The following is a 27,356-nucleotide window of genomic DNA, read 5'->3' as shown; positions in this document are numbered from 1 at the left end:
CATTTGAAATGTTTTTAGCATTCATAAACATTTGTATGTTAGATTTTAAAACTGATACTTAAGTAAGTAATGTGCATATGGTGCGTTCAAGTGCTTCCAGTGTTACCACAGTAATGAGGGTCTTCATCAGAGTTGTCCTGGCAGTCATTGTCACCGTCGCACGTCCAGCGCTGTGGTATGCAGTGCCCTGTGTGGCACTGGAAACTACTGGATTCACATGTATGCTGGCCCACTAGAAAGAAACACCATTGGGAGATATTTGGAATATGACAACACAACTTTACAGTATATGGAGAGGCCTGATTTGGCAAGACTAATCATATCCTCCTTCTCTTGAAAATCACTAACCTGTGCAGTTCGTCTCATCTGACCAGTCTTTACAGTCATTGTCGCCGTCACAGCGCCAGGCCTCACGGATGCAGACACCCCGTGCACATGTGAATTCCCCAGCACCGCACTGGTGAGACTCTGGGGACATAAAACAGAGCTGTCAGTCCACTGCACTGCAGTCCACTCTATTTTTTTTAACTAAACAAGCCACTCAGATCTTGAATATATTCCAATAACTATTATTGTTAATGGAATATCTTATTCAAACATTCAATATTTCTCAATGTGGTCCTAATCCTCCTTCATAGTGTTTTAATTTGAATTGATGCATAGAATATTCTCATGCAGTTTGACACTTAATACCCTTGTATGCTTCACTGCTCTCCACTTTGATGAATTTCACCTGCCTCGGTTTCAAAATCATTCTGTACAGTACAGGCATGACTGAAAATAATTGAGCACCGCTGATATAAACTAAACATGTACGAGTATGAAAGACATACCACATTGCGCTTCATCACTGTTGTCGCCGCAGTCGTCTTCGTGGTCACACATAAAGGCCAAGGGAATGCAGGACCCAGAGGAGACGCAACGAAACTGGTTGGTCGGGTCACAAGTTGTCGTGGCTGAAAACATAGAGTATATACGATGTAAGTATATAGAATTAAAAAAATCTGATCTACACATGAATAACAAATATTAAATGCAAAAATGTACACCGTCACAGTCAAAACAAGACCAACTCCTTACTTGCAAGTTGCAAGTTGCATCATGTTTTGTTTGAGGGTCAGACTTTTGGAAGGCCAAAGCAAATGCTAATGCTAGCCTGCCTCATCATTCTATTATCAAATCGGATGGATGTTTGGGGTGACTGGAAAGGAAATGTAAATTGAGATCAATGCACTTACGACACTCCTGTTCATCACTCATGTCTCCGCAGTCGTTGTCGCTGTCACACTTCCAAATATTACTGATGCAGCGGCCATTTTTGCAGCGGTACTGGTTTGCAGAACAGCTAAGTTCTGATTGGGGAGAAGAATCACATGCTAGCGATAACTAACAAAGCGGACATAAGATTCCTAATTCCTAGTCTGCATCAGGTCTCACCGGTTTTAACACAGGTGGTGTTTTGAAGCTGATATCCAGTGGGACACTGGCATTGCAGTTGTCCTTGGGATGTGGTCGTAGTTGGGGTTCCTTCCGGGCAAATGCAGGTGTGCCTATGGCCAGGCTGAGGCAGACACAACAGGCTGCAGGGTTGGTCAGCACAGGCATTATGACCTGGTTCAAGACACATGGTGGATTTGGATTTTGTAAAAATCTTTCTTTCTTCAATTGCCACGTTTCACAAGGGACACAGGACTGCTGAACAAAATCTGAAATCTCAGTGCTTAATGAAAAAAACATGATCAAGCATGAAGCATAAAGACATACCCATGTAAAAACTGAATCCATTGTTTTTAATGATAATAATAATGGCTGCACGGCGGTCTCGTGGTTAATGCACAGACCTCACAGCGAGGAGCCCTGAATTCAATCCCACCCATCTCTGTGTGGAGTTTGCATGTTCTACCCGTGCATGCGTGGGTTTTCTCTGGGTACTCCGGTTTCCTCACACATTCCAAAAACATGCTAGGTTAATTGGCGACTCCAAATTGTCCATAGGTATGAATGTGAGTGTGAATGGTTGTTTGTCTATATGTGCCCTGTGATTGGCTGGCCACCAGTCCAGGGTGTACCCCGCCTCTCGCCCAAAGACAGCTGGGATAGGCTCCAGCACCCCCGCGACCCTCGTGAGGAAAAGCGGTAGAAAATGAATGAATGAATAATGACTGCACGGTGGTCTAGTGGTGAGTGCACAGACCTCACAGCTAGGAGACCCGAGTTCAATCCCACCCATCTCTGTGTGGAGTTTGCATGTTCTCCCCGTCCATGCGTGGGTTTTCTCCGGGTACTCCGGTTTCCTCCCACATTCCAAAAACATGCTAGGTTAACTGGCGACTCCAAATTGTCCATAGGTATGAATGTGAGTGTGAATGGTTGTTTGTCTATATGTGCCCTGTGATTGGCTGGTGTACCCTGCCTCTCGCCCGAAGACAGCTGGGATAGGCTACAGCACCCCCCGCAAACCCCCTCGTCAGGATAAGCGGTAGAATGAATGAATAATAATAATAATAATGAAATGGAATAATTGACTATACATAATTATCACTGCTACCATTTCAATGTGGTTTCTCACCTCTGGTCTTGCCATTATAAAAAATCTTGAGGTCCATAACCCCGGTCAGTCTGCCAATAATTAGCTCATTACTCTGAGCACCAGTTTTCGAAGCTTTAAAAATCCCCATTCTGGACCAGTCGTCCCAATATAAGTCATTCTGAAAACAAAAGTAAATATGTTTTTATAATTTAGTCGTATATTTAGTAAAAATTCATTATTCTGTTTGGAAATGTGCTCACCTTGAAGATGGCAATGGCGTAAGGATGGGGCAAGCCCTCAATTAGAATGCTCCGCTGCCCCCCATTGAAGTCAGCCCTTTCGATGCGGTCACTGAAGGCCTCAGTCCAGTACAGCCAGTGATCATCAGCTGTGATCCCATTGGGCCAGCGCACCCCTTCTGACGCAATGGAGGAAACATTGGTTCCATCCATGTTGCTTCGGTAGATTCCTGCTGCTGTGTCTCCCCAGTCGGTCCAAAACATTAGACTAAGGGATGAAAAGGTATCACGGTATGTGTTTTACAATCATTAAAAGCCCAGTACTGTCAATTCTAGGGGTGGCTCGATACTACTTTTTCATGCGTATATGTGTGTTTGTTTGTGTAAGGAAGGTACCCGTCTTCAGGCAGCAGAACAAGAGCTCGTGGATGTTCCAGGATGGAGGCGTTCAGAAGGGTGTGACGCCAGTCCCCTTCGGGATTGGCAACCTTCAACATACATAACCGACAATTAAACCTTAATAAGTTCGATTTCACAACATAATTATCTTTTTACTGGTGTAAAAATAAAAAACTGTATAAAAACCCCCTATACTCACTAAAGTGATAAAAACACTGAAACTACATACTCTAACTTTACTATACTACGATAACAAAACAATATAATGTCCAAATTGTGGCTTATTGTCTGCAATTTATGGTATAAGCAGTAAATGCGTACCTCAATTTTCTGTGACCCAGCATCAACCCAGTAAAGCAATCTGCTGATGGGGTCAAATGCCAAGGCCTCCACCTCAGTCAGGTCATCCTTTACAATAATCTCCTGACCTGTGCTGCCATTCAGACAAAGACGCTGCAACGGAAGATACACATTTTCAAAGCTCACACATTTGCAAGACTGACACTTCTTTCACAGTTCAGAAACGTGATCGCTGGAACTCCTCTCATCCAGTGATGCAGGTGTCCCAGAGCAATTATTTGCTCACCTGTATGGTATCCAGCAAGATGTCAGCCCAGTAGATACAGTTCCTGTCATAGTCAAAATCCAGAGCCACAGCCTCCTTCAGACCGAGCAGCGGGAGGGCCTGGTCAGCGCCAGTGGCCAGCTCGTAGCGATGGATGGAGTTCCTCAGAGCATACAACATGAACTCATTACTCTCTGGAAGAACAGGAAGCACATATTTGACATTTCAACATACGCTTCATGGACAAACAAGTAATACATGTTCCACTGTTCCGGAAGTCATTATCACGTGTTAAATGGAAGATGCAAGTCACCTCCAACAGGACAAGGTAGCATCTCTCCATCCAGTCTGGCTTCCACATCTCCTCCACTGCAACTGTCACCTGGTACTTTTCTGTATCTGGAGCAGGAAATAGAACAGTTGATTTCATTAGTCTGACACTAGGTGGTGCTCTCGTCAAAGTAATGAAACTCCATCTATACTACAGGCTACAGATTTAATGGTCGGGTAGATTTTTATGTATCCTGACTTGATGAGCAAATCTCCCCCTGGAGAATGCCCCGGGCAATTCCTACTGGGCCCAGAACCACTACTGGTTAGAGCACTAACATTGACATACATCAATTCCTGATTGCAGTTGCACACTGTAAAGCTTAAAAACATAGCAGCTCACCCTTTGCTGCGGCGGTAAGTGGTGCCAGCAGGACATGGTACAGGAGGAGCGTAAAGGTCACCGGAGAACTCAGGATCAGGCAAACACACTTGAAGAGAAAAGTCTTCACTCAGCTTGAAGCCATAGTCACTGCAAGGAGAAAAAGGAGGAGCAGTGAACCACAGGTTAGCTTTTGGACACTTTTTTACCTGACTCTGATTTGAAACTGATTTGTTATTAGTTAGCAATTAGTGATGACAGCTTCAGATGCAACAACAAACTTGCAGAGTGGGCAATTTTTCCAAGCAATATCCATGGGCAAGTTATTGGTGGCATTTTGGATGCACCAAAATATCGTGATCATACATCAATCCATCAAAACCAATGTTGCAAAATTGCAATATTTGAGGAATACAAGATACAGACAGGTTTTCAGAACCTGCACCTTTTATTGTGGCCAACTAATGTCAAATCAGCATCTTGATATGGTGGACGAGTTATGAAATCCAAATGATTGCATTTGTGATATTATCAAATGTGGACTTAACAAATGTGTACTTAACATAAGAATGGCTAAAATGCTAACAGCAATAAATAGCAATAAAAACCGAAAGTGCTGTAGTGATTTTATATTATGCAACATAGGTATATACTATGTCATATGAGAAAAATTGAGAACATGCTAATATGGTAACAGTTAGCATGATAGCAAGATAACACTAAATACTGAAAGTGCTGAGGCAGACATACTGTATAACAAATTGACATCATGCCATATGGGTATATGTTATTTCAAAAGGAAAATAATGGCTAAAATGCGAGCACCTAGCAAGATAGCACTAAATACCAAAACACTGAGGCATATCTAAAGTGAATTTACATCATGCTATATAGTTATATCCCATTTAACATGAGAATGGCTAAGATGCTATCATGCTAACAGTTAGCATACTAGCACCTAGCAAGATAACACTAAATACTGCAAGTGCTAAGACAGACCTATAGTTAATTTACATCATGCCATATAGGTATGTGCCATTTCAAATGAGAATAAAGGCTAAATGTAAAATGAGGAGAATGGCTGAAATGCTGTCAATCTAACAGTTAGCATACTCGCACCTAGCAAGATAACACTAATCTATAGTGAATTTACATGCCATATAAGAGAATGGCTAACATGCTACCATGCTAACAGTTAGCATGGTTCACAAAATTCAGTATTTTCCTTATAATTCTGAACCTTTTTGTCTCTCTCTGCCATAAACACAATAAATGAGGTGCACAATTAATGTATTTATGCATTTCAATGTCTCTGAATTATCCGAGTGTTTTGTGTATGCGGGGACTCTAACCATTCAAAGTCCTGGCGGGAGCAGGAGCAGTTAGACAAGGTGACGGGCCGGTCAAAGTCCTCGCCATTGAAACAGGTGGCGTGTGGCGTCCGTCTCTTAAACGTTATCTCTCTGCCCAGCAGACACTCGTTACCATGTTCATCTGATGGCGACCAGTGCTTATAGTCCGCCTCAGAACAAGGAACACCTGAAGGAACACAAATATGGTATTGTAGCTTCAACCAAAAACCGAGTCAAGTGACATAGAGTAAGTACAGTATTGTAATGATTCTATAACCCAACAATATGGACACTTCTTATAAATGAACCTACCCAGAACATCGGCGGTGTTGACCTGCAGGATGAGCCAGCTGTGCTTCTGGTGGGCGTAGGACCCAAAGATGGTGAAGATGGTGCTTTTCTCGCCAGGCTCGGTCAGCAACTGGTAAATGTACACCTCTCTGTCTGAGAACTGAAAGTCGGTCCATGTCTCGCCCTCGTTGGTGCTAAACCTGCAAGGACATTGTGATACTTCCAGAGTCACCCTATCTGTGAAAAATCACTTCATTCTCAACACGATTTTTAGTGAGGCAGCAGCCAAGATTTCAGACTTGCAAAACCTTGCATATAGGTACACCCGCATGCGCCCGTCGTCCTTCACTACATCGCGGTACGAACATTGCTCCCTAATGCTATGGCTGTTTTATGATTGACTATGGCCAATTGCCAATCCATTTTCTAAGCCACTTATCTTCACAAGGGTCGCCGGGGTATGCTGGACCGTATCCCAGCTGACTAAGGGATGCACCCCGCAGGAGGCGGTTGCCAGCCAATCGCAGGTCACATAGGGATGAAATGCATTAATGGGAAGAAATTAAAATAGCTGTTGTTTTTATTTTAAAGTCGTATTGATACTTGTATTGTATATTTCTTAGCTATCTTGAGTGTTAAGTTGCTGTGTGATGATTTTAGGTTTTTTTTTTGTAAGATGACAGAGCTACCATTTCCTCAATGACTCGCAAGCGGCACACTACACAATTAGTAGTAGTTCTGAAGTAAATGAGACGTAGCCATAAAAAAAGTAATGGCTTATACACCGGAAATTACAGTAATTAATTTGTGAAAAACCACAGGGATTACTGTATTGAATCCTAATTCGAAATTCACTAGTCAGCCTAGTCAGCAACCAATTAACCATGATGACGTGAGATGACTGTACAGCAGATCGATGCATCATCGAGATTCAGCCTTCACGCCTTAACAAATTTGCAGATTTTTGGTTGCATTTCATTGCTATAATGTGCCACAGGCCACTGGACACCCTTGTTGATATAGCTCTTCGTCAGGGATCAGCCCATGATGCAATGTCAACAGCAACCACAACTGTCAAGCTACGTTCACACCGACGCCGAATCGATGGCGAATTAAATTGGCGAGCAAAGCGTAACAAAGCTTAATGAAAGCGTAAAGACCGTAATACAGCGTAAGAAAGGTTTGAGCAATTCGGGACATTCGGCAAGAGCGCCAAAAATTTTTAAACTGTTTAAAAATTTGAGGCGATCTGTCACGAATTGCGTAAAGCGGGGAGAACGTATTAAAGCTTATCAAAGCGTCACAAAGCTTATCAAAGTTTTGCTCAAAGCGTAGGAAAGCTTAACAGAGCTTGGTTCAAAGGATCAATGGATCTGCTGCATCTTATATATTGTACGTATATATATTGTATCTATATATTCTATATATATATATTGTATATATATTGTAGCGTCGTTGCCGACGCTATGGAAATTACACAAGCTTTTTATTGCACAACAATAATACTGGCTACTGTTGGCCGTAACCACGCCGTTGCAACCACCGCTAGCAACACAACAGTACTTCCTCCACCAGACACGCCCCCACCCCCCGGTGCATTCACAGTCACCCGGAACAGTCGGACACCCAAGAGCACAACGTCAACATGAAAACGTCAGGGTCGCTACATTATGCTCTGGATCAGAGGCGGGATGCAGTCGGGATCTCGAAATTTTCCATTGCGTAACAGAGCTTAGGAGATCGTGAGATTTTTTGAAAAATGACGCCGAATTCGTCGCCGATTCAAAGCGCGAACATAGCATCATCGACTATTCAGTTCGGTAACTTACAACTGTCATTTTTATTGCCAATGTTGATCCGAAAATCAGAGAAGGCGGCGAAAGAAAATAATGTACTACAAGTCAGCCTATCAAAGGTTCGCTTAAATTGGACTTACTTGAGGTGTGTGGTGACTCCACCTTGAGCGATAGCCACGAGGATACCACCGTGGTCTCCCCATGTGTAGAAATGAGGGCCTGCAAGAGCCTAAAATAACAAGAACACCTCAATAAAAACATTCAGATTCTGTGGGAGTAGTTGTCTCTGTGTGTGTGTGTGTGTATTTTTCATCCGTGTCAGATTTGACTCACCTCCCTCCATCGGGCTCCAGCGCTACTCGACACGTATACATTGGCTTTCTTGGCCAAGTTCCTGCCAACAGAACCTACAACAAGAAGAGAACAAACATCAGCAACCCACAACACGCCTATCCTTAAAATTGCATCAAACAGATGAGCTAACATGAATATCAAATGGAATAAAATCCTGCACATGAGAAAAGCAGTGCTTCTCAAATACTGGGGCGGGCCCCCCTCGGGGGAAGCGATGAACTATCTCGGAGGCGTGAAGCAGGGAGGACTTTCAATATTAGTGCAGACGTGTCTGAATTTGTCGGACTCAGCATGCAATTTTAATAATCTTGTATGCTTCACTGCTGTCTATTTTCTTGCATTTTGATGTTTTAAGTTCAGTCTGTACAGTAAAGATAAATAAATCGCTTTCTCAATGGTGCTTCAGTATGGGGGGGGGGTATATTTCTGTCCCCAAGTGGGGGTATTATTGTGAAGCACTGCCCTACAACACACTTATTTTGGCACCAAAATTGCATTATTTGCAATGTAATAATTGTCTCTTTAACAGAGACACTTACTCAGTTTCAGAGCAGTGCTTTGGCACTGGTTTGTGTAAGAACGAACACATATTAGTAATAATAATAATAATAATAAATAATAATAACACATTTTATTTGTATAGCGCTTTTCAGAGTACTCAAAGCCGCTTTACAGCAGAGAACAAGAAATAAAAATAGAGTTGAGTAAAACAGACTAAAAGATGCATTAAAATACAATATCCAAACATTCATTCAGAGCTAAAACATGGCCCCAAGCGGGGCGGGGTGCAGCAGTCAGGTATAAAAAGTTAGACATTAAAAATGTATTTAAACAGGTGGGTTTTGAGTTTTTTTTTTGAAGGTGGGAAGGTCAGGACAAGCACAGAGTGAATGAGGCAAAGAGTTCTGGGGGGTACGGGAAGCGATGGAGAAGGCTCTGTCTCCCCAGGTCACATACTAGACAGCCCTTTCACTTTTAAATGTTCGGTTTTCTGGATCAGGACATGGCGAAGTAAACAAACAATTTCATTGGCTCATTTTGAGTGACGTCACTACTACGTTTGCCGTCACATTATCCGTAATACCTGAAGTAATGACACCTGTAAACTACCGCTGTGACAATATATTATATTTCCAATTCACAGGTCCAGTAAGGGCCATCACTGGGTCCAGATAGAATAATAAAAGATGCAGAAATATGAAATTAAGAATGTAATGCCAAAAAAATGATGTCTGTTGGGGCCGTTAAGAATGATTCTTTGACAAACACAAACAACCCAAGCAGAAGCGGTTTAACTAGTCCGCCTGTGTCACTTTACACGGTTGTGCAGTGTGAGGTCGCCAAGGTGACACACCCTCCCATCCAGGGACACGGTGTTGTATTACAAGTTTTATTTATTTGGATATTTTTTTTAATCTAACTAACCCTGGAGGCCTTCTTAGAGCACACTGTCGGCAAACACTGATAAAGGGCTCAACGTATAATCGCTATTTAAAAAAATGTAACATCATCACCAATCAAGTCTGATCATGTTTAATTCGGATGAATGTTCACATAACAATACACACCACACTGTATCGTCACCAAAGTACTATTGTTGTATTTACCGGGATATTTACAAGGACATACTGGGGTGGTGAAATAAAGTTAAACAGTTCATTATTCGATCCTGGCATCTTTTTTGCAGTCACGACAGGCTCCCATAAATTATTCATACTGTGAAAAGGAAACTAGAGGAAGACTTATGTGTGCGTGACAAAAGAATACAGAGTTGTAAAAATACATCATCATCATGTGAAAGTGTGACGTCCTATGAAATGGACAGCCTGTCTCTCCTTCGTTTGCAACGCCCCTTTCTGTGTGCAAGACAACCATATTTTGTATTGTATTGTCCATTTATTACCGTATTCGATCGTCATAGGAACGGAACTCTTACATAATCTGAGGACCTCCATTATTTTATCCTCCGACGCCAATATAATGATGGCGGTTGTGATAGCGCGCAAGAAGGTGGTTCTGTGTATGTTTATTTGGGATGTTTTGTATGTAAACATGCCATTGCAGAGAGTGTTTGCACAGACGGCCTGGAACCATTTATGTGTTTGACCTCTGGAGTGCCTGCTGGGCGATGAAGCAGTAATTAGCCCATCTGTTTGAGAGCGATAACGAAGCGAATGGTGCCGGCAACTGCCACTCTCTCTCCTGCACTCCCTCTCTTTTCCCCCCATCATCAGCATTATCTAGAAGGAATTTAATTAGAGGGAAGGTCTGGATGAAGGGGACACCGGAGAGCATTCATTGGAGACTGCAGTTAAATTCTACTTCACTCTGATGGACAGACGGTCTGACAAAATATTGAATGATTCTATGCGGCTTGTCCTCATTAGAGTGTCCAATTAACCTATGTGGGACGAAATCGGGGTACCTGGAGAAAATCCAGCCACGCACCCCGATCTCCTTACTGTGTGGCCAACATGCTAACCACCTGGCACCACCGTGCGGGCCCTCGCTGATGTCATAAAAAGAGAAAAGAGTTCCGAACACCTTGAAGTGTACAGCCCCATTTCCTGTTTCTGCTAATACAGGAAGTGAATATTTACTATGAGAGGCCGCTTGACTTGCTGGGTTGCGTTGTAGGTTTCCTGCATGTTATGTTTGATATCACAGAAGGGGGAAGTCGTTGAAGAGTAAAAAAAAAATGGAACGGAAGTCAACTTTTCTTTTCCTTTCTTTGACTGAGAGGTTTATTAAAAATTGTCTTTTTGGCTTGTGTTTAGTTATTTTGCACTATTTATTTTGGTTTATTTATTTTATTGTATGTAATAAAAAAAGAAAAATTGCATTACATTGATGTAGTTGTTAAATTGCTCACACAGTTTGCGATATACATGTGTGCCTAAATTCGCTATAGCTATTATTATTATCGACAAATTAAAAGAAAACTCACAAAATGATTCAAGGATCTTGAAAAAAATTAAAGTGAAAAATACCGGTATCAATATCAGCAATACTGGCCATGTAGGTACTTGGTATCGAATCGATACCAGAATGTACAGTATCGCCCACCTCTACAAAGAGGATGTGGCCAAAGCTACTGCTCTACGAATATTCTAGTAGGATAACGGCAACTTTAAGAAACTGCATCAACAAGAAAAACAAGTTCACAAGTTGGGAAGAAAGTGGTTGGGAATCACTGATTTATGCAATAAAAAGCAATGTACCTGTGGCCATGATGAGTCCCGGTGCAGACTCTTTGGACAAAATGGGTGTCCTCCTCAGCTGGATGTTTAACAGTTGGCTCCAGCGCTGGGCCAGATGGAGAGAGCAACCTTTGCTGAGCTGAATAGGAAAGCAAGATCGGAGAATGAGATGACAGTTCAACAGACCCCATTCAACATCGCTATTTTGCTGACCAGGTCAATAATGCTAAAGTTTGTTATTGAAATATTGTAGATATGTATCGTAATAATTCCACCCTCGGCCATCTCTGTGTGGAGTTTGCATGTTCTCTCCGTGCATGCGTGGATTTTCTCCAGGTACTCCGGTTTCCTCCCACATTCCAAAAACATGCTAGGTTAATTGGCGACTCCAAATTGTCCATAGGTATGAATGTGAGTGTGAATGGTTGTTTGTCTATATGTGCCCTGTGATTGGCTAGTGACCAGTCAAGGGTCCTGCCCGAAGACAGCTGGGATAGGCTCCAGCACCCCCGTGACCCTTGTGAGGATAAGCGGTAGAAAATGAATGAATGAATGAATAAAAAATCAGGTTTATGTGCACCAACTGTTTATCTTCCAAAATAGGCCATATATAATTGAACAAAAATTCCCGATTGAGTGGTTCATTTACCTGGTGTGTCCCAAGACTTTTGACACGAGTAGCAATGCATGATGCAGTGCAATCCAAACAATAATGTGGCCAGGAAAAGGTTTGTACCTGGCAGTCCACAGTTCCTCCCAGGCTGTCGGCCGTGGGTGGCTGAAGCAACTCCCACGTCCCTCCCTTGTCGAAAGTGATGACCGACCGCATGTTGTCCTCAGTGAAGGACCCGTTGATAAGCGTGGCGATGAAGACTCCTCTGAGTCCCTCCACACGGTGCAGGTCAGCAAATGGCTCATTAGCAAAGTATCTGAAACAAATCCATTGATGCAGTACAGTGGAATCAACAAAACTTAGCAGGTTGTGTTAGTGTGTGTAGTGTGTACATACCTGATGAGTGTGTTACTTCCAGAGCCTTCCGGACTGTAATATAGAACATTCTCCAATGACAGTGAAAAGGAGAGACCTTGTGTGTCTGAGATGTACAGGTGTGTGACATTGTTTACATGGTTCACACACACAAACACTTGGTCCTCAGAGGCATCAGCGATGTAGTACTCCTGTTTGCAGAAGGAAGACAAAAAAAAAATTATCCAAATGACACTTATGTCACAAAAGGGGGAAGTGAGAACGCTGTTTTAAATACAAGTGGTCCTTGGGTTTTGTGGTTGCAAATTTAAAATGCAAGTTTAGTCTGTAAACACTTGACTCGCTCGAGAAGCAGTTATAGTAGGAGCAGCAAATTAATACGTGCTGCTCGCTGCAAGGATGCAGTATATGCCTCGCAGCTACACACAGTGCATGACATTGCTTATTGATTACATTTGTAACCGTGGAAGTGAAAATGAACATCATAGAAGAGATATATTCAACTCAACTGTCTGGACCATCATGAAGGATAAAGACTGTATCCTTGAGCAAGTGAAAGCATCTGCTCCTATGACAGCGACAGTGATAACTAAGCAGCGTAGTTGTCTCCACAGCCACGGGGGTATAAAAGTAAGGAACTGTTATTGTTTTATTAGTTTTATTTAATACAAGGATGAAGAGTCTTGAACCAGTCACGATGTGCTATATATATCACTATATTGACACTTACTATGGTACCCATTATGTCATTGGATGGTCATATCACCTCGTACTTTGGTACGTGACAAAATAAAAATAAAAAAAAATAAAAACTATATTAGGAAAGCAGGAAGTGAACAAATGTAACAGTTACTGATTGTAAAAGTTCCAGATGGAAGCTTTGCTTCTTCCTACTCCTTTTGGACATGTGGAACTGTGAACTGATTATGTGATGCATTCAATTGTAATCTGATGCATGTTCAAATGAAATAAAACCATTACCATTAATTCTGTGTGTAGGTGTGAGTGACTTAGGTATTATTTAGGTCCGATTTATGCCAAAACTCAAGGTACACCGCAGTCTTGGAATGGAACTTGTTGGCAACATGAGGACCACCTGTATTATTAGAACTGGATTGAAGCAGCAGTTACTCTCATTTATAGGAAACGACTCACTGTGATTGGATGGCGGGTCCTAAATTGGGCAGCTTTCATGGGTTGGCGGTTGTAAGAAACCCAGAGCTGAACAGACGAAGGTTCGTGGCTGCCAAGCAGTTTCTGAAAAAAAAAAAAGAGTGGAGCTGTAACTATAAGAGAAGGGATGGTTCTTATCAGGAGCCTAATTACGTCTGCTAAGCCAGCTATCTTGCCTGTGTGTACTAAAGGAGACTTAACCTTGAAAGCCTATTCCTTTTGGTATTACATTTATCTTCAGAATGTAAGAGTGTAACCCAATCGGCCCGGGGATCAAACCACGGTCCACAAACGCTAAACACCCAAGCTGTCAGCTTGTCGTCAACAACTTTACAGGAGTCTCCGCAGTTTCAGGGGCACATGAATAAGACCATCACCTTAAAAAAACAACAACATTGGGATGTTCACTAAACTTCCATGGTGGAACTACTAAAAAAAAGATTTGCACATTTGTAGCAAAGCTTTATTGTCATTGTAGTCAAGACATTAAAAGTCTATAAAATAGCCTATGAAAATACAAACAGGTTCAAAATCCTTTCATCTCTTTCCGAGGCCACAAGTTCAGGTGCACGCAATGGCTAATTTCAATTTTGGTTGTGCCAAAAACCGCTTAGGTCAACATCACTCTGAGGAGCGTCAACATAAACAAGCTCCACTGTCGTACATTGTATACTGTACATTGTATATTGTATAGTTTTTCTATTTTTACGAAAATCTATTCATTAATAAATCAATAAAATAAATACAATAAATCAATGGAAGGCATTTCTAATCCCATTTCCATCTTACATGTTTTATTTACTCTTATTGTGTCTACTATATTGGGTATTATGTAAGGGTGTGGAAAATAATCGATATTAATCGATACATTGATGCACATGCGTGCGATGCTAGTGCATCAGCTCATTCACTGGGTATGGATGCAATTGACAGGTGAAATCGAGATTCATCGCGAAGCGTTTGTGGGTATCGGTAAAATTCGATGCAAGCGCTGTTTCATTGATCGCCCCATATGCTGTTCCCCAGGTGCCATGAATGCACCATCATTCATTCATTCATTCATTTTCTACCGCTTATCCTCACGGAGGTCGCGAGGGGTGCTGGAGCCTATCCCAGCTGTCTTCGGGTGAGAGGCGGGGTACACCCTGGACTGGTGGCCAGCCAATCACAGGGCACATATAGACAAACAACCATTCACACTCACATTCATAACTATGGACAATTTGGAGTCGCCAACTAACCTAGCATGTTTTTGGAATGTGGGAGGAAACCGGAGTACCCGGAGAAAACCCATGCATGCACGGGGAGAACATGCAAACTCCACACAGAGATGGCTGAGGGTGGAATTGAACCCTGGTCTTGCACCATCATTATTTCAAGTTTTGTATTCAATACGGACGGAAGCCGTGAAGCACATACAACTACTAGTAAAACAGCATGGACGTTCGCATGCAAGCAGCAGCGAGGAACTTTCTATATTTAACCCCCCCGCAATGTTTAAATGGTATGTTCGGAAACACTACGGATTCTCAAAGAATGACAGAAAGCTCGACAAAATGTCTGTCATTTGTCAAGAATGCCGCGTTAAGAAGCCGAACAACGGCAGCACTACAAACATGCAGACCCCTCCTTAAAAAGGGGACACCACAACACGGACAATCTACCGCCGCCTCCCCGTCTGGTTCCTTGACGGACACTGGGGAAAAACCAAGCAAATCAGGTCAGTCGATCTTATGCTGCTTGTTAAAAGCTGTATAAAGAGGGTCGTTTTCTATATCTATAAATCAGGAAATGTACTTATCACAGTCGGGTCTGGAACCAATTCATCATGATAAACAAGGGATTACTGTAGTTGATATGAACATATTGAATATGTATACAGCGGTCATCAAGGGGGAGTGGTTCCCATTGGCTCTTACATAACCCAAACCCGGGTGTCCACGCATGTAAATATTATAGAAAAAAATCCACAACATAACACCTTATAATAATAATGCACACAATATCCTAGTATGATTCACCATCTAATATTTACTATCACACCGGACAAATCATTCACAGTAGCCCTCTCTTTCCACTCAACTGTTAAAATGCTACATCAACAGCATGCTGTGAGCCCACACTCGACTGACAGTAAATCTGTCCATGAAAAACAAAGAGAGGAGAAGCGAGCCAAATTATATTCACCATCTGTTCCACGATCTGTCCGTTTGCCGCCTCACTCTGCCTTCTAAAACAGAAACACCGACAACAAGACCGACAATGCACTTGTGCTGTCGCTGTTGCTCTTCAGATCTAACTGATTTAGCGTTGGAATTGGGGGTTCAATTCAATAGGGATGTTCCGATCAGGATTTTATGCTGCCAATACCGATCCCGATAATGATCCTGAGTGAAATTGGCCGATACCAATACCGTTATAAACCCTATGGCAGTTTCTGATTTATGGAGTCTTAACTAATGGTTAATACAAATCTGTAAGTAAGAGTCTTCTGCACACAGAATGTCAATGAACAACCACGGTTCACTACAAGTAAATCATTGTCGTTGCTGGCTTGTGAGAAACACGCAAGAAAAGATTTTCCAATCCAATACATTCAATGATTCATGTCTCATTACAAATTCAAGCGTCCCCTTCAGCGTTAAGCATTGAAGTTCCAACCTTTTTCATCTCTCTTACCTTTGTGGTGGTGGCAAACATGTACTTGTCCCTGAGCTGGAAGCTGTCAGCCTGCTCCATAATCACTTTGCGATTTTGTTCACTCTGGAAGAAGTCAGTACTGCTGAGTACGGTGAAGACACCCTGGGGCTCATGCCTCTGGACCAGTACGGTCACGGGGGAGTCGTAAGGCTCCACACCCCTAGAAAAAATTGTAAAAGGTAAAACTTAGTATAATAAACTTTCAATCAATCAATCAATCAATCAAACTTTATTTGTAGAGTACTTTTCATACATCGAATGTAGCACAAAGTGCTTTACATGTTTAAAAAGAGAAAGACAACAACAAGACACATATACACACACACTCGCACAGACACACATATACACACACACACACACACACAAGAAGTTTGTTTGCCTGAGTACAGAGGAACCAGTTCAGGAAGCGCTGCCATCTGTGCTGGGGGTTGCCCACGGCCCAGGCCATGATGCTGCAACTCAGGGGGCCACCACACAACAGGTAGGCAGGGGACCTGCAGCGCTGCAGTGGGGCACCGCCACAGAGCTCCCAGCCACCCCAGTCGGTAAGCCCCACGAGAGGAGACACCCTAGCCCCCAACTGAGGACAGCCCTCAGCGCAGAGAGCCCTCACTGAGGAAACACTGGATATATGGGATAATAATAAGAATATAGAAAGTATATATCGAAATAAACATAAAAATATAAAAATGAAATATGTAAGAACATTAATAAAAACTAAAATAAGCATGTGTAAAACTATAAAAAACATTTGGTTAAGATCCAAAATAAAAGGTATAGGGTATAAAATAATCATTAGATAAAAGTCAAGTTCAAAAGTTAAAAAAAGAGTATACTAGGAGCAAGAGTTAAAAGCTAAATTAAATAAATTAAACTTTCAAAAATGGCAATAAATTATATTAATTTTCATGAAGATACTATTGTCCACTGAGCAAGAAATAGCTCAATGCAAAACATGAGCCTCTATTAGTATATTCCAGCTTGGCCTTCCTATTCTTCTTGTGAATCAGGTTAGAATCTTGTGGTATAACTATTGTGTATATATTGTGTATATATATCTATATAACTATTTTATTTTCAGGAAATCTTCTATGAACAGTAAATAGTGCGACCTTCACTCCTACATTCTACAGGTTATGTCAATGATTGGCTGCACGGTGGGCGAGTGGTTAGCACGCAGACCTCACAGCTAGGAGACCAGGGTTCAATTCCACCCTCGGCCATCTCTGTGTGGAGTTTGCATGTTCTCCCCATGCATGCATGGGTTTTCTCCAGGTACTCCAGTTTCCTCCCACATTCCAAAAACATGCTAGGTTAATTGGCGACTCCAAATTGTCCATAGGTATGAATGTGAGTGTGAATGGTTGTTTGTCTATATGTGCCCTGTGATTGGCTGGCCACCAGTCCAGGGTGTATCCCGCCTCTGGCCCGAAGACAACTGGGATAGGCTCCAGCACCCATGTGACCCTCGTGAGGATAGCGGTAGAAAATGAATGAATGTCAATGATGTCCATAACCATTGTTTTACGGTCTTTCTTTACAGTTGTCATAATGTTTGTGTCATCAACTGCTGATGTTTTTCTTGGTCTACCTCTTTGAAATGTGTTACCGAGTACACCAGTGGTTTCTTACTTCCCTTTCAGGACATTCTAAATGGTTCTACTGACTACTGAAAACTGGTGCAATGGTTCTAATTCAGTTTCCATTTCCACAATTGCTGGTTTTCATCATGTTTTCACCTCTAAATGCAGTCTACAAAGGCAAAACCTGAAGATTTTACAAGGTGTCCAGTTTGAAGGTACGGTGATGATCACCCAAGAAATACTACTACTGTCAGTGAACTGTTGCATCATTGAACCATCATTAAGGCCCTACTTTCTAACCAATTTGTTAGGGTTAATGTTAGATCCAATCAAACACAATCCAGCATTATGGAAATGCTAACCTGATCACGGTCATTTGGTGAATGTATGTCACTATCTGAATGTATTGTACATTTTGGAAAACAATGCAGTGAAACTACAGAATTTGTATAAAGTAAGGCTGTTCCGAGGAATGAAGGGGCCGACTGTGGGTTATCGTCAGCCTTCCAAATCAGTGTGTTTTTTTCCTCTGAGGCTTGACAGCTTTAACAGAGAGTGCAGTGTCTCTGCAAGGCTGTGCCACTGTGGCCTTTCATCAAGGGTCCTCGTTCAGCTTATGGACACCACATTTGTACGACATGTCTTCCTTTGAAATGATTCAACTCAACACTTATTATAGGTTATCACATGGTTTGTCTGGTATCAGGCCAGGTATCATGCCCCCAAGTGTCTCGGTCTCGGGCTGATACTGGCACGAAATCTTATTATCACATACTATTTAATCATGAGCTTATTATCACGTACTATTTAATCAAAAGACCATTTTGTTTCCAGAAAATTTTCAGTTTATTACATGTATTATATCTAAACAGTGTAAACACAATAATTGCACAAATATTTCAACAATAATATTTTATCAACAGTCTTATCTTATCAATGTCTGACAATTAAAGTTCCATTAATCAATTTGGGGTTTTTTTGGTGACTGGAGAAGCACTAGGAATATTTATAGTTACAGTGTCATTTGTCACATGCGCGGAGTTTAGAAAGTTAAGCCCAGGAGCCCACTTCATGACCTGGGCTCGTGCGCTGTTCTCTGATTGGCTGTTTCACGGGCACGATACCAGAGCAGCGCGCTCTGAGTGGACAGCTACGGGGGCTGATACTGGACATGGTTAAACTCTATATTTTATCAGTATCACTGCCCTGGGCTTTGACACAGTATCATTTCGGCCTTTTCCCGCATCATTCATGGGTGGTTTCTAGGGTACAGGGTCAATTAATACTGTAGTATGTGATAAATACTCTTATTTCCTCATGTCCTTCTCAGAGGAACCTAGAAATATGACATTTCTTTACAGACCAATACTTACTACTCTCAGACTCTTCCAACAGCAGAACCCATTTAGGTCAACAAGGCTACAATTGGCTGACTCACATCACCATAAGCGGTTGTCGGCAGAAATGAAAATAGCCAGTGCAAGCCTGTTTACTTGCAATTTGGCTAGAGACATAAGCAGAATGGGGAATAATAGAAGGTTTACTGTTTTTTTTCAAGTAGTGATACACATTTAACATCCCAGCATTGCGTCCGCCTTGGCAATGACTCCAACTGCAGCATTTGTGTCATTGTCTTAACTTGACTGGTGAAGGATTTTGTACACCTTTCTTGTACACTCGGGGGATTTTGTAAAAGATTAGGATTTGAACACGCGCCAACATTGGTTTGGTTGGTTTAAACACTATCCAACAGAGGCTCCGGATGTTGGTGCCTTAAGATAGATAAAGTGGCACTCCTTTGCGAAAGCCTGAACAAACAGGATTAAATTCAATTGGATGGAGCCCGTGTGGGGGCCGGGGGTGCTGAGATGGATGTTAGATCAATCCTTGTGTGTGTGGTGTTTGTCTACTGAAAATGTGTCTCACTGTGGTGGTGTAACATTAACAGATGATAACGCTTAGAAACAACCAATTAGAATCCCTAGCCCTACTACGGGGTTTCTAAAGGTGGGATACAATGAGCTTACTACCACCGGTACTAGGTTCGACTGCAGCACCACAGCAAAACTGTAGAGATGAAACCACTAACAATTATTTTCAGCACATTTAAAAGGAACGTGAATGTTCATTTATCCCTTTCAGTCCTGCATGCAATAATTTCTTATGGGAAAATTATATTTTTAAGTATGTTTCAATTCAATTCTGACTTTCTGGAACGGATTAATAACGTTAACCATTCATTCATTCATTCATTCATTTTCTACCGCTTTTCCTCACAAGGGGTGCTGGAGCCTACGCCCTCTTCGGGCGAGAGGCGGGGTACAGCCAATCACAGGGCACATATAGACAAACAACCATTCACACTCACATTCATACCTATGGACAATTTGGAGTCGCCAATTAACCTAGCATGTTTTTGGAATGTGGGAGGAAACCGGAGTACCCGGAGAAAACCCACGCATGCACGGGGAGAACATGCAAACTCCACACAGAGATGACCGAGGGTAAATCAAATTTATTTCGCTCTAATTCACTGTTTTGACTCTACTCAGTGCATTGTGTACTGGTCACGAGTTCAGACGTTATCTTACCAAAAGTAGGTCTTCACATGCTCCTGGATCAACAACCAAGTCTCACCAAAGTCGTCCGACTTCCATAGCTACAGATACAAGGGTGTAAAGAAGTGGGAGGGGGAAGGGTGGAGGAGAAGAAGTAGAAGAAGAAGAAGGTGGGGGATGGTGCACTTAAAAATGTAGGTCATGCTCATTGCTTCATTTTGTCTTTTGCACGCTGCAAACTGTTTAGTCGATACTCTGCATAAATTCAACAGAAAAGGTATTTTCCATACGAGCGTACATAGTAGCATTGACATTCATGTTCACCTAATTAAAAAGCAAGCAATGAAAGCAGTAATATCAAAAGGAAAGAGAAACACAATTGAATTCAAGAAATAAATTGCAGTAAAATACAAAAATGTCATTGGTAAATATTTATTTTTTATTATTATTATTTATCCGTTGTACTCATCATTTATATGTATTTATATGCATTTCCAATTGTTTTCTGCATATAAAACTATAATTGGAAAATTAGAAAGGTGTTTGTGTTTTTTTCTTGTGTGAAAAATGTATTTGGTTTGAGTATGTTTCAGTTTAAGTTTGATCTTCTGAAACAGATGAATGACACTAACTGATATTCCACCGTACTTCTAATCTGATATGTTTCGTTTGTCATGCTGCATTCATGCATGACATGTGGAATGAGCCAAAATGACACAGTCATTTCCCTGAATGTATTAGTTCAGGGTTTCATACTTATCGGTGCTCCTTAGTGAAGTGTATACGATATATGTTCCTTTATATATGTTTTCTGGAAAAGATATAATCTGTAGATACGGTGACATAACAGAGCTTGGGTCACATCTTTTGGGTACATTAGTTGTAGGGGCCTGTGCTGGCCTGGGTGTTTTATAGGTTATGTTGTCTGGTTCGGTTGTGGTTGAGGTGATCCAGGTGATGGATCATTTTCTTGACTGATATCCTGCTGTGGCTTTAGTAGGTCATCCCAAGAATCAGCAGTGAAAAGTATTTTATCACCATGTCATCTCCAGACAAGATGATCGCCGGTTTCTACAGTGCATGATACATGGACTGTTCTTGCCGCTTATCCATCCGAGAGTCACACACTCGCTGAACAATTGAAGGTGCCGGTGGTACAATGGTGGAGCGCCGCCAAAATACAAAACAGCCCAACATCCACCGTGTCCTTGTCCAGTGCCGTGACATCAATTGAAGTTACCAGAGCAGTAATCACTTCCATGAAGTTGAAGTCGGCATTTACTGGGTGTGTGTGTTGGAAAATTGAAGCCTTGAGAAACCATCCGTATTTTTGTGTTGTTCTAACTTTGTGTACTGATGTCACTCGGGTGAGCTTACAACAAAAACCCAGCGCTGCATTCGGCGGACTGCCAGTTACGGAATACCACTATGTGGGCCAAAGATAGTGGTAAAAGGTGAATTATTTGTGCCAAAAAGATATTGGTGGAATTGCTTCCTAGCAAACAATAAAGATAAGCCTCATGCATAATCTCTGTGTAACCACTTTCATCTTTATACTCCGGAAGACATGATGTGTGAGCATACATTGCAATGATAATTTTGGTCTTTACTTCCTTGAATGCTGTCTCACATTCTTCCATAGCTTCATTTTGTTAAGCTGTGAACATGGCAAAAAAAATTCACTAAATCCAGGAAAGATGGGGAGTGATGGCAAGGGACCCCCCGAAGTTTGATGCTGCTTTTGGAGTCTATAGCTGTCAATTACATGGCTTAAATATTGATATATTCATATTAAATATTAATGATGGCTGGAAAAACTCAGTTGTCTTTCCTGACTTTGAAAGCATGTTCCTGCACCCATTTCAGTATAAAACGGAAAATCCTAAAATATGGCTCCTTATCTGGTCCGGCCATGAGCAGGCCATCCAAGTCATACTGGACCCTTGGAATTCCATGGGTTCATTGCTCTCTGGGGTCATCCCGAAAGGGAGTCTTCTTTACCTTATTGTATCACGATGCAGTTCTTGGGACTCTGGAAAAACTTGTATCTGGAGGCCATCAATGAGGGCTAATGAAAAATGTTCTCCAGTCAAAGAAGGGTTCCCAGTCACCTTAAAATCCGTAAATCCAAAATCGATCCTTGATGACCCATCCTGGAACAACTGGTGTTGCCCACTAACCTGTTCTCATGAGTTGGCAATATTCCATTCTTCACTTCACCATCAACGCTTCCTGGCAGTTCAATTTCAGCCTTTTGAGCCAGTTGCAGCCTAGCAGAGCTGTAGATCTTCAATGGTAGAGTCTCTGTATGGTTGTTGTGCTCCGCTACTACTTTAACAGCTCCTCATGCGTGGGCCAGCTCACCGGTGTAGGATCCAATTTCAACTTTGTCTTTTGGAGAGTTGGGTTGAGAAACGTTGGGTTGGGAAATGTTGGGTTCGGAACAGGACATGTTGGAGGGAACCAACTGTGTCCATTCGACTACTTGATTCTCCAGTAGAGTCATCTCTCGTCACAAACAAAACATGTACTGTATCTCCTTCAGAGTCACACTATCTACAGGAATGTTCGGTTTCATTTCATATAGTGAAGTGAAAAACACTTCTGTGTCACAGTGCATGACTTAGCACTTTTGTTTTCACAGACAAGTTCAAGAAGACCTTTCTTGACAGGCTTTTACCAGGTTTCAGCTTGGTCTTTGGCTCAAGGGACAATTTATGGCTGGCAGTAAACTGAGAAGCAGGTTGAATGGTTTGACTTCCATTACACTCCAATGAGTTGGCACTAAGGCATCTGCTTTGATGTTCTTAGAATGAACAAAGTATTCCATGTATGAACTCCATCAGGCTGTGTTTTCCTCAAAGGCAGCAACATTTCCCACCAGTGGTGCCATTGTTTGACACCAGCAGCAATTAGTCAGGTCTTTATGCTTATTTATTAAAAAAATCATGAGACCTGTTTTCCTTGTCGTTCATTCTTTTATCTTTTCTTTACTGCCTACTTCACTCTGCTTTCCTCTGGGAATATTCTGCTCCGGTTTTGTCCGTTGTTTTAGTGTCCCTTTAACACCGCAGACAGCCGTCACCGTTGCCCAGCAGTGTCCACGCACAAGGAAAACAAACCTCACCAAATCCAAAGACTTCTTCAAAAAAACAAAAAAACAATCACAGCACAGTGCTTGAACGCTTAGCCAGCTTTGCTGCATTTTCACTTATGTTGCAAGAGACCACGGACAGTTTCTCTTACACAGCCACACTACAAATCATTCATGATAGCGTATAGAACCCATCCATACCATGTCTTACTTTAATGTTATTAATCATGTTTTCTAAGTGGTGTGCCATTTCTGTCTGTAGATGTTCACTTGTTTACTATTCAACTGAGCTCTGTATCAGCTATCGCTCAGCTACTCATGTTTGTGTAGCTGAGTCGTCGTAAATCTAAGGGAAACAGGATGTAATTTACTGTAAGAAATCACATGTTGAAGTAATCAATACACCACAGAAGGTGCTTAAAGCTGACTGCGCCGTTCTCACAGCTTTTACCTGTTTGTTTGGGTGAGAGCTGTCGTAGCCGAGGACCAGGTTGGGTGATGTGCTGTGAAGCAATAAGTCTGTCGGTTTGAATGGGAGGGAGAAACCTTGTACGCTTTTGCAGAAGTCGAGGGTGTTCCACAGGTAATTGTTGATGGAGTCTGTAAAGATGTACTGCAAAAGAATGAAAACAGACAGTTTAGCAAAAAAAAAAGGATGCAATGTCAAAATAGCATAGCCTGGTGGTCAGTCAGTCCATTCCAGACTCAGAGCATTCCGACACTTCTATGCAGCAGCGTGGATGGATATGCATTTCCATGTAGTTATTTACCAAAGGTATTGTTTCACTGCTTGTTGAGTTAAGAGCGACAAAGCCTGAAGTAGCTTAAGTTTTAACTGCGGTGCGTGTACGTGGGTAGCTGTGTCAATGACGAATTGACCCGTTCTGCAGACTAGGCTTGTTAGCATTCCGCCAACGAGGTTGTACTTACCCTCTTGTTGTCTGCAGGACTGTGGTAAAACTGAGAGATGCTCTGAGCGCTGCCATCCTTTGCCTTGGCCTCAGACAGCTGGAATTTCCCTGAGACAAGCGTGAAGGTGGAGCCATAGTCATAAGACACATAAACCTGGATGGAAGGTGGACAAAAGCATCTTATTAGTTGTATTAACTACAGGGGGACACTACAGGGGTGGGAAAGTGATGTTTCTCAAGACCCATGATTAAGTGGGCTTTATAAAAGTGGAACCTGCTTATGTCGACGCAGCAGACCTGTCATCCTTGAAGATATTTTATGAGTAGTACAGCTTCTAAAATTATCAGGGTTCCAGACAGCGACTAAATGGTCGCATTTGCAACTAAAATATGAGACAATAGCCACGTTTACATGACGACATACATTTTCTCTTTCCGGAATTTCGAATCTTTCCGAATGCCATTTCCGAAAACAATGGTATACATAGAAAGGAATATTCCAATCTCTTGTCTACATGCGCCGCTATAATCAAACAGAATAGTCAATGACGTAAAACGTAAACATCAACATCATGTGATACCAGCTTCCCCGAGTTTTTCTTCCACTTGTTAGAATAACTCCGTATTGCCAGTTTTTCCCTTCGTCCAGTCTTGAAATTAGTTTGGATCAAAAAACAACTTTCCGCAGCAGTCCAGTGCCGATTGCTTGCCTCCATTTTTAAAACTGAAGAGCGTCTGGAGCTGCATGTAACGTCATATCTGAGCATGTGCTGAAAGAACTTAAACAGGAAAAGATCAAATTCAATCCTACTAATATTTTATAATTCAACTCGGGACATGTTTTATATAGATATATATAAAAAACTGGACTTGTGAATAAAGTATAGAAGTGTTTAGATTCTGTTCCACAGATGGCGGTAATGCACACAAAAGCTGCTTGCCAACCGCCAATAAACAACAGAAGAAGAAAAACACCACAAAGAAGAACACACTCTGACAACTTTCCGATTGAGCGGGTACAAGATACCTCAATCGGATTGGGGAAAGGAATATTCCACCCCTGTGAATCCGATTATATATTCATTCGGATTGGAATGGGGTGTATACAAACGTTCAATTATTTCTGTTTCAGCAAATAAACCAAATGCAATTGGAATATTTGGGTCCATGTATATGTGGCTATTGTGAGTGAATTGTCATCTGTTTTCCAGCATGATGAGCCTTTTTAAAGGTCATGCTACAGCATCTCAATAGGATTCAGGACAGGACTTTGACTATGCTACTCCGAAACCTTCATTTTGTTTTTCTTCAGCCATTCAGAGGTGGACTTGCTGGTGTGTTTTGGATCATTGTCCTGCTATAGAACCCGAGTTTCAGCTTGAGGTTCGATGGCCAGAATTTGATCTTTGGGATTACTTGATAGACAGTAGAATCCATGGTTCCATTTATCCATGTCGTGAAGCAGCAGCCGCAGACCGTCACACTACCACCACCGCATTTTACTGTTGGTATGATGTTCTTTTTCTGAAATGTGGCGTGACTTTTACCTGATGTAATGGGGCACACACCTTCCAAAAATGTTCAACTGTCGTCTCGTTAGACCTCGTCTCGTTAGTATTTTCCCAAAGGTTTAAATTTGTTTAATGATCTGATACAAGTCTGACAAAAATGAAAAAAAAAACAGGAAGGCGGCAAGCTCACCTTTTAGAAATTGGCCGATATTCAAGGCTGCAATATCAGTAAAGTGAAAAGGTTGTACCGGGACACCCCTAGAAACCCCTACAAGTGTAAAGTTAATTGTAGGGGTGTTATTTCATGGAGGGCTCTAATAATGTTAAAAGTAGAATTTGAAAGGCCGTTAACATTTTATAAGCTCCATGTAAGAAAATATTCTATTTGTAAACAACTTAATTCGCACTTGTCAGGGTTGGGTCTGGAACCAATTAACCAGGATAAATAAGAAATTACTGCACTGTAAAATATCAAGCACCTCCCTGATTTACACTTTGGCTTGTACATTTGATTTCAGAGAGTTATGATTTTGATATTTATGGGAAAGTGGTTATTGAAAGCATAAAGCATTTCCCGAATAAACCCTTCAACTTCCAAGGTTTCAACCAATTCTTCAAAGCTGGTTAACCAAACAGCAACAAGTGGAGAAGGCAGAACACAAAGAAAGCCAAGTGTTCTTCAATCTCCGCTTGAACGCGTCATCTTTTGTGCGTGAACTGGTTAGTGCTGCAGATGAAAGGGTTAAAGTGTAGCGCAGTCATGACAATATCGGGGGAGGAAAGCTGGTATACAAGCTTGAACGCATATTTTGCACGAATGATCAACTGACAAACGAGGGAGAGGAATGACAGTCCATGACTCACAGCAGAGATGTTTTATCTAGTTCTGCCAGACAACAAAAGCACGTTGATGGTGTTTGATTCCCATGAATGCTTATGTCTTACCGAACTGGTTATGGGTCCGGGAGCTCCAGCGCTGTCTCGGGCCAATGCCACAATCACATTGCTCTTTTCTCCAGCCCAGTGGACGACCATCTGGTTATGGGAATCATTCAGGCTGACCTGTCAAAGCAAATGGTGAAATCAGAATGAGCATCAGTGACTTGAATCTGTCTTAATAAATACACAAATGAATAGAATTCCATGAAGGGCTGCACAAAAGCATTTGAGGAAAAAAAAAGCCACACACACATGCATCAAAAACAAACACTTCCATTGTATTCAAAGATTCACGCTGTCAATGTCATTGGCATAACAACCAAATACACAAATATGGAGGAATCATGTGTTGGCTTCACTGCCCTGATTTGACCCACTGAATGAAGCTGCAGGTTGTGCAGGGGCGTCAAACAGCATCATCTACAGGGAGGTATTTCAGGGGGCATTTCTCGTCTGTGGGGTACCGACTGGCTTTTTCAACATGACAATGCTGCAGTTCACAAAGCCGTCCTGACAAATGA

The 27,356-nt window shown here is 41.8% G+C and overlaps 1 protein-coding gene across 3 annotated transcripts in view; it reads right to left on the bottom strand.

The window, feature by feature from the left end:
* sorl1 (sortilin-related receptor, L(DLR class) A repeats containing) overlaps window positions 1–27,356 on the bottom strand; it is a 46,614-nt gene that overhangs the window by 12,796 nt on the left and 6,462 nt on the right. For all 3 annotated transcript variants that reach the window (XM_058079918.1, XM_058079919.1, XM_058079920.1), the window contains exons 2-26: window positions 26,842–26,958; window positions 24,405–24,539; window positions 23,926–24,087; window positions 20,414–20,481; window positions 16,219–16,399; window positions 13,522–13,623; window positions 12,388–12,557; window positions 12,115–12,307; window positions 11,400–11,517; window positions 8,158–8,231; window positions 7,965–8,053; window positions 6,050–6,228; window positions 5,738–5,924; window positions 4,407–4,535; window positions 4,047–4,132; window positions 3,755–3,927; window positions 3,490–3,621; window positions 3,166–3,257; window positions 2,791–3,037; window positions 2,570–2,708; window positions 1,438–1,611; window positions 1,239–1,352; window positions 834–956; window positions 349–468; window positions 107–232 (exon numbers count right to left, since the gene is read on the bottom strand). In XM_058079918.1, coding sequence (XP_057935901.1) covers window positions 107–232; window positions 349–468; window positions 834–956; window positions 1,239–1,352; window positions 1,438–1,611; window positions 2,570–2,708; window positions 2,791–3,037; window positions 3,166–3,257; window positions 3,490–3,621; window positions 3,755–3,927; window positions 4,047–4,132; window positions 4,407–4,535; window positions 5,738–5,924; window positions 6,050–6,228; window positions 7,965–8,053; window positions 8,158–8,231; window positions 11,400–11,517; window positions 12,115–12,307; window positions 12,388–12,557; window positions 13,522–13,623; window positions 16,219–16,399; window positions 20,414–20,481; window positions 23,926–24,087; window positions 24,405–24,539; window positions 26,842–26,958 — 3,430 coding nt within the window. The remainder of the gene's footprint in view (window positions 1–106; window positions 233–348; window positions 469–833; window positions 957–1,238; window positions 1,353–1,437; window positions 1,612–2,569; window positions 2,709–2,790; window positions 3,038–3,165; window positions 3,258–3,489; window positions 3,622–3,754; window positions 3,928–4,046; window positions 4,133–4,406; window positions 4,536–5,737; window positions 5,925–6,049; window positions 6,229–7,964; window positions 8,054–8,157; window positions 8,232–11,399; window positions 11,518–12,114; window positions 12,308–12,387; window positions 12,558–13,521; window positions 13,624–16,218; window positions 16,400–20,413; window positions 20,482–23,925; window positions 24,088–24,404; window positions 24,540–26,841; window positions 26,959–27,356) is intronic.

The sequence above is a fragment of the Doryrhamphus excisus genome, chromosome 8 (assembly GCF_030265055.1).
Source record: "Doryrhamphus excisus isolate RoL2022-K1 chromosome 8, RoL_Dexc_1.0, whole genome shotgun sequence".
NCBI lineage: Eukaryota > Metazoa > Chordata > Actinopteri > Syngnathiformes > Syngnathidae > Doryrhamphus > Doryrhamphus excisus.
The sequence above is the reverse complement of the archived record's forward strand: the minus strand, read 5'-3'. Positions and strand labels throughout refer to the sequence as shown.